The 7,375-nt window shown below is 39.5% G+C and overlaps 1 protein-coding gene across 2 annotated transcripts; it reads left to right on the forward strand.

Annotated features, from left to right (window-relative positions):
* The first annotated feature begins 321 nt into the window (after positions 1-321).
* On the forward strand, positions 322-7,035 carry BOLA2B (bolA family member 2B). Of its 2 annotated transcripts, none has more exons than XM_032234560.1 (3): positions 322-438; positions 1,891-1,988; positions 2,933-3,048. In XM_032234560.1, the coding sequence occupies exons 1-3, from the start codon at positions 364-366 to the stop codon at positions 3,006-3,008; spliced, it is 249 nt and encodes an 82-aa protein (XP_032090451.1). In that variant the 5' UTR covers positions 322-363; the 3' UTR covers positions 3,009-3,048. The 2 variants fall into 2 exon arrangements, with proteins under 2 accessions (XP_032090451.1, XP_032090450.1); XM_032234559.1 differs by lacking the exon at positions 2,933-3,048 and adding an exon at positions 6,757-7,035 and having other exon boundaries at positions 326-438.
* The last annotated feature ends 340 nt before the right edge of the window (positions 7,036-7,375 follow it).

The raw sequence follows: 7,375 nt of genomic DNA on the forward strand, positions 1-7,375 counted from the left end.
GCAGCCCAACCAAAGAATCTCTAAGACCAACAGTGTTAGGCAAGTCAGTAGAATAGAATAGAAAAGCCCACTCCTTACTAGCACTGATGATGTTGCCTAGTTTGGGTAATGAAACGTCTGCAAGAAAACAAGCAAACTCAGAGAGCACACAGGACTCATCGAAGAAGGATTTTAGGATAACTTTTAGGACCGGCTGTATCACTCTTCCCTTGGTTGCTCTAGGGATGAAATGGGATGAAACCATCGGAGTGATGTTTTGCAAGTTGATTGGCTACGTAAACTACAGACTGCAACGTAGAGGACGTGACGTCACCCAAGGGCGGAAATGAAAGTTACTGGCTTCTCTTTCATTCAGGGGGTGCAATGGAGCCGTCCAGAACTCTCAGCGCGGAGGCCCTTCGCGAGAGGCTGCTTCAGGGACTCGAGGCCGAGCACGTGGTAAATGGGGTAGCTTCCCCTTCACTGCCCGAAAGCTGGCAGTCTAAAGGGCTCGATTTAAGTCTGGCATCCTTTCTGCTCTAAAATTTGATTTAAAAACCCCTCTAAAGCATATGGCGACCCTTGCTTGTTCTTTTGCAATGCTATTTTACGTTGATTTTTCTAACTACACGCCTTAATCATTTTCCAGCTTAGTTTTCGTCTCCGTCAATCATAGTGTGCCATTGTTGTTTAAAGTTTTGTGCCGCTTAAAAGTCTACGTTCTATTGAAAAATGCAAATGTTCCTCTCTTGTTAAAAATAATTATTCCACTGAAGGGCTGCAAGATACTTCTACTTCTCTGACAGGATAAAGCAGTTTTCATGACTTGGTGTTTTCAGAATGTGTTTTCCATTATCCCCTCCCAGCGAGAATGCACTTTAGAGTACACCAGGTTGGGGGGGAAGTCTGTAGAGATTCTCAGTCATCCAGGTCATGGTTGTCCCAAAGGTGCTTTTTTTCAAGAGGCAACTAGACTTTCTTGTTTTTTCTTTGAAGACTTTTCCCTTCTCCTCCAAGAAGCTTCTTCAGCTCTGCCTGGATGGTGGGGAATGGAAGAGCTGAAGAAACTTCTTGGATGAGAAATGAAATGTCTTCAAACTAAAAAAACAAGAAAGTCCAGTTGCCTCCTGAAAAGCACTTTTAGAATAGTTTGAGGAAAAATGGCTTTAAATTTCCCCTACTTTTTCAGAAGTAAATGACTCTTTTTAATTCTCAGCGTCAAGTTGACATTATTAACTTTAAATCTTGCTCTTTGCTGGGGTATGAGTGTGTTTGCTATTTTAATAGGCTGCTGTCATGCCAACTAATTTAAAAATGTCTTCCCAGAGTGATGGGAATAACATCATACTTTCAACACAGTAATGCAGGTAAAAGAAAGAGAAATAATAAATGCCTATAACATTAGACCAGACCAAAATGACAGGAGCCTATTTGAAGACCTGTTCTAAGCATGTTGACACAGAAATAATTTTCCCTAAATTCAGTAGGATTTGATCCTTATGATTCTTTTAAGTATTTGGTAAGCTTCTTAAATTCAGTGGTAGATTGTTTTTAAATAGATATTTCTAGGATTACCGGTATATTATGGATATTTTTAACCCAAATTTTGGGGTGTTTTGAGACTCTTTTTCCTTCTTATTAAGCTTATTTGGTGCACGTTTCATTTTCTAATAGTATTTTGTTAAACTAATGCACTCTTTCCTGAGATCCCTTCCATTTTTATTCCCTGTAATTTCCTGATAATAAACTAGCTTTTCATATTCTTTTTAACATCTCCTTTCAAAATTTACTTCCCCATTATGTTTGGATGTAAATAAAATGTATGCAGGTTATTAAATGTATTGTTACATTCTAAATTTTATATATGTATATTTCTTTATAAAATAATTTCTTTATTTTATACCCTGTAAGGAGGTAGAGGATACTACTCCTGGGCGCTGTGCTACAAGCTTCAAAGTTTTGGTAGTTTCTCCATGTTTCCGAGGAAAAGCACTGTTACAACGACATCGGTGAGTAAGTGTAGGAAGAACTAGTTTAGTCAGTGGGAGACAGACTGAATAGTCTTTTATTTCCTTAGTGGTTGGAATTATCCTAACAGTTATACAAAACTTTTAAAATGTTAGGAAATGGGGACTACAAAAACCAGGCATTCTTCACACTTATTTTCCATGATTTCCTGCTTCTTCGGTCACCTTCTTTTTGTCTTTTGCTCCTCTATTGGTTTAATCTACCCTTAATTTTTAATCTCATACTTCCCCTGAAGTGCTCAGAATAGGGTAGATAATGTTCACTTCCTCCATTTGATCCTACAACAGCAGTGGTTCTGTGAGGTAATAACTGATTTAGGTTGTCCAGAAAAGTAAATGTACTCATATATACGATGTGCCTTTTCTTCTGCAGTTTATTTATTAAATACTCATACTTTCATTATCCTGATTTAGATGTATAGATCCAGTTTAAAAATAGAAATGTATTGAACCCATAGGATAAATTAAATCGCTTTAAAAAGTAAAGTGGGCATTTAAAAATTACGATTCCCCCGTCCCAAAAGCATAGATCATACAAAGGCTGCCTTTTAATATGCTGTGCTAGTTTTAAATGCTACCTAAATCTCACATGATTATGAGATCTCAACATTGCATTTTAGTACCTCGAAATTGTGTTCAGGCTACTTCACAACTTTTCTATGACATTCTTTTTTATTTGGATCCTTCCAAATATTTTAATAACAAATGAACAATTTATCTGCATCATTTTCTCTTACATTATTAACAAGGTAAGGAAAAATAGTTGAATGTCCAAAGAAATGCATAATTAATGGTATGGTTGTGTGAAAAAAGTGAATTATGTATTTGAAACTATAAGTAGACCCTGCTTAACAACAGGCCTGTTTAGCTATCATTCGAAGTTGCAATGTGATTGAAAATGGTCCTCTCACCCCTGGCTGTTGCAGTGTCCCCATGATCAAGATTGGGCACTTTACAACTAGTGGGGAATTACAAGTGTTGCAGCATCCTGTGGTCACATGATCTCTATTTTGTGCACCTGACAGCTGGATTCTGACAGCCAGGTAAATTTGCAAGTCACAGGCATGTGATATCTCATTTAACAATTGTAGCAGTGGTCTTGTTTAATGACTGCATCACTTAGCAACAGAATTGCCCATTCTAATTGGGTTTGTTAAGAAAGAACTACAGGTAGGTCTTGCTTAATAATCCTATTTGGGACCAGAAATTTTGTCACTGAACAAAGCCTTTGTTAGTGTGACTGCAGCACTTAGTTCCAGTACACCTGGTTGCAGTTGTTAGGCTGGGACTGTCTGCCATTAAGTGAGGACTTCATGTTTTTTCCTGCTCTGGCATGCTTGCCTCCACTCACCTAACACCCCTCCCCCATCTCTGCCCTTTTGGTTGTCCTGCCACCCAAACCTCTGCCTTGCAGAGTAGAGTCCAGAGCAATGGAGTAAAAGGATCAGAAGGGCAGAGAAGGGGTACAGGATTGGCAGGTAGGAGGAGGTGTGCAGTTGTAAATGCAGGCGGGCTGCCAAGTGCCTGAATTTTGGTTACATGACTACAGAAGCACTGCAGCTGTCTTAACTACAAGGAGTGGTCATAAATATCATTCGTTCAGCACCACCGTACTTCAAATATTCATTGACTGAATAGTTGTTAAGCAAGGGCTACCTGTTCATATAACCAGAATGGTATCAATTCTATTAGTTACTAATGCCAAAAGGAAACATGTATGATTTATTTATTTTAGTTAATTTATGTCTGCCCCAATCTAGAGCAACAGTCTCCAGTCTTTCTGGTACCAGGGACCGGTTTTGTGGAAGCCAATTTTTCCACAGACCAAGAAGGGGATGGGAATGGTTTCATGAGGAACCTAGTTTATGCAGATGAACCTAGATCCCCCCTTTATGCAGATGAAGCTTTGCTTGCTCACCAGACTGACTGTGCACCCCAGTTCCTAACAGGCAACGGACTGATATAAGACCACAGCCCCAGGGGCTGGGTACAGAAATGGCTATCATAGTGTAGGGGAAGAGCAGGCGGAGGTGGGGGCAGCATTACGTATATCATCACAGTCCTTGTTTTCCACAAGTGCTCTAAATTCAGCCCCTCTTGAATTCCTTTGACTTTTATCTGGCACAAATTTAGTGCTGAACTTCAGTTGACCAGATTGTAGAGGCTTTAATGAATCTCCTATGCTGCAGTCTTATGAATGGTCCTGATTTTTTGCGCCTGTCACACAGCTTCAGTCTCGGTTAACTGAGAATTCCTGTTTGGCTCTTCTTTCTAGTGGCACATTTGGTAATTTTACAGAACTTTCTGTAAAAGGAACTCTGGGTGAACTTGCCAAGCTGTCAGCTGAGTTCCTCCTGAAGGATGGCACTTCCATCCTTCGGTTTTTAGGCTTCAGAGGCTGTTAGTATTGCTTTTAAATTTCTGAACAGTTTCATTTGTAGAAATCCTTCTAGAAATGGGGTTCTCAGTCCTCAAGTTACAAACATAATTGGGGCCAGAATTTCCCCAATTCACCCTAGTTAGCTAACCAGAACGATCTCCCCGTGGAGATCCGGATCCTTACTACCCTTTCGGCCTTCCGCAAAGCAGTTAAGAACTGGCTGTTCTGGCAGGCCTGGGGCTGTTGAACTATCCAGCCCCATTCGAGGTTACGTCTGTTGTAGTATTTTAAATTGTTTGTTTAAATTGTTTTTTTTTATATATATATATCCCCTCCCTTTTTATTGTAAGCCGCTCTGAGTCTCTTGGGAATAGGGCGGCATACAAACCTAATAAATGAAATGAAATGATTGCTAACTGAGTTGCACCCAATTTCTGACCTTTTTTTGCCACAGTTAAGCAAATTACTACAATTTTTAAGTGAATAATATGCTTGTTAATTGAATCCAGTTTCTCCCATTGACTTTGCTTGTTGGAAATTATTTGGAAAGGTCATAAATGTTGATCATATGCTGTAATCATCATAAATACATGACAGTTGTCAAGGACCCAAATTTTGATCATATAATTGTGGGGCTGCTGCAATGACAGTTGTAAATCACTGTTCAGTGCCATTGTTACTTCACATGGTTGCTAAACAAATGGTTGCTAAACATTATGTTGCAAAATCATAATGGAGTTTATTTTGGGGGAGGGAAGGAGGGACATATGAATTCATTGAATCATCATGATTAATCAAACTATGGCTTAGACAAATATGCAAAGTTGTTTTTAAACATCCATCTGTTTTTTTTAATGCATATTAGAGGTTGAATTTAAATTTGAAAAATTGAGCTTGGAACTTGGAGAAATACATTATTGGCCAAAGGGCTTCTCCAGTGCAGGTAGAAGGTAAAGCTGGCATAACACAACACTTTACGCCAAAGTCAGCTTTGCCGATTTGGCTCATGTGAACCAAAACTACAGGTGAAATTCAAAAAATTAGAATATTGTGCAAAAGTTTGTGATTTGTCATAATTGTGATGATTATGGCATATAGCTCATGAAAACTCCAAATCCACCATCTCAAAAAATTAGAATATTACATGCAATCAATAAAACAAGGATAGTACATAGAACAATATCAGACCTCTGAAAAGTAGAAGCATTGAAGCATTGAAGCTCTTCTGCTTTGTTCGGTCTCATGTCTCTCATCTTTCTCTCGGCAATGCCCAATAGATTCTCTATGGGGTTCAAATCAGGCGAGATTGCTGGCCAAAATCTCCTGGTAGACGGCTGCATTGACACTGGTCTTAATGAAGCGGTCCCATGTCCTTTTTTCTGATGAGAGAAACTTTTGCATCTCATTTGGAAACCAAGGACCCAGAGTATGGAGGAAGAATGGAGAGGCCAATCAAGCACAGTAATTCCCACGGTCATTGAACCAGTTTTTGGTGCTTTTGGCAAAAGTTGCTCTGTCAGAAAAGAGGACTTTGGACCAAGGAGCAACAGGACTTTGGACCACTGTGCTTCATTAAGACCAGGGTAAGCATAGCCGTCTATCTGGAGATTTTGGAGCACTTCATGCTTCCTTCCGCAGACGAGCTTTATGGGGATGCTGACTTCCTTTTCCAGCTGCCCACACTGCCAAAAGCACCAAAACCTGGTTCAATGACTGTTGGATTACTGTGCTTGATTGGTCAGCAAACTCGCCTGACCTGAACCCCATAGAGAATCTGTGGGGCATTGCCAAGAGAAAGATGAGAGACATGAGACCGAACAATGCAGAAGAGCTGAAGGCCGCTATTGAAGCTTCCTGGTCTTCTATAACACCTCAGCAGTGCCACAGGCTGATAGCTTCCATGCCACGCCGCATTGAGGCAGTAATTGCTGCAAAAGGGGCCCAAACCAAGTACTGAGTACACATGCATGCTTATACTTTTCAGAGGTCCGATATTGTTCTATGTACAATCTTTGTTTTATTGATTGCATGTAATATTCTAATTTTCTGAGATGGTGGATTTGGGGTTTTCATGAGCTGTACGCCATAATCATCACAATTATGACAAATCATGGCTTGAACTATCTTGCTTTGCATGTAATGAGTCTTATCTCATATATTAGTTTCACCATTTAAGTGGTATTACTGAAATAAATGAACTTTTGCACGATATTCTAATTTTTTGAGTTCCACCTGTAATTGTAATGCATTCTTGAAACAATTAGCAATTCAGGTCTAAAAATATTGTGGAGGTGGAATGCATTTGCTGACTCCCAATTCTCCTTTGCCATTTTCCGATTTTGTTCTTTTTCTTCTTTGTCTTGCCTTAAGACTAGTCAATGAACTCTTATCTGAAGAGCTGAAGCTTATTCATGCATTCGAGCAGAGAACACTGACTCCTGAACAGTGGGAAAAGGAACAAGAAGCTAAGTGAGACAAGCTTCTTCAGTGACAAAAGCAGCAAATACTATAGAGACCAAAAACTCCAAGATGGTAAAGAGAGGCAGCTGTGAACTGAACTCAACAAGGCGGGAATTGCTTCAGGGGAAGCACTGACAGTTTGAAAAAGCATGAAGCAGAAAATAAAACTGGAGAAAGTTTGTGAGTTAACTATTGGTATCATCTGTTTATTTCCACACCAAGAATCTTTCAGACCCTTTTTAATATTGAGATTTGCCCTGGGTGGGGAAAAGGTAGCCTTGTCCTATTAAGGCAGCGTTCTTTGGTTTCAATGTTTAAATCTTGAAAATGAACATTGTTGGAGTTCTTAATACTCTGAATTTAGTTGTTCACTTGCTGATATAAGTCAACTAATGGTATCATCAGTGAGTGTGAGGTTTGCTGTTTATTTGCAGTAGCTACCCTGCCTGTTTTGATAGGTGTGTAGTTTCTATTTTGGTGATTCCTCGATTAAAGTACAAGCAGTTTTCTCACTTAGTCATTCAGTGAG

This window comes from Thamnophis elegans, chromosome Z, assembly GCF_009769535.1.
Source record: "Thamnophis elegans isolate rThaEle1 chromosome Z, rThaEle1.pri, whole genome shotgun sequence".
In the NCBI taxonomy this organism is placed as follows: domain Eukaryota; kingdom Metazoa; phylum Chordata; class Lepidosauria; order Squamata; family Colubridae; genus Thamnophis; species Thamnophis elegans.

Bases quoted from the DNA above. Each gene is read 5' to 3' on its own strand.
- BOLA2B (XM_032234559.1), top strand. From the start codon at position 364: ATGGAGCCGTCCAGAACTCTCAGCGCGGAGGCCCTTCGCGAGAGGCTG. The intron at 439-1,890 runs GTAAATGGGGTA...ATACCCTGTAAG, and splicing joins GACTCGAGGCCGAGCACGTG to GAGGTAGAGGATACTACTCC. The intron at 1,989-6,756 runs GTGAGTAAGTGT...TCTTGCCTTAAG, and splicing joins GCACTGTTACAACGACATCG to ACTAGTCAATGAACTCTTAT.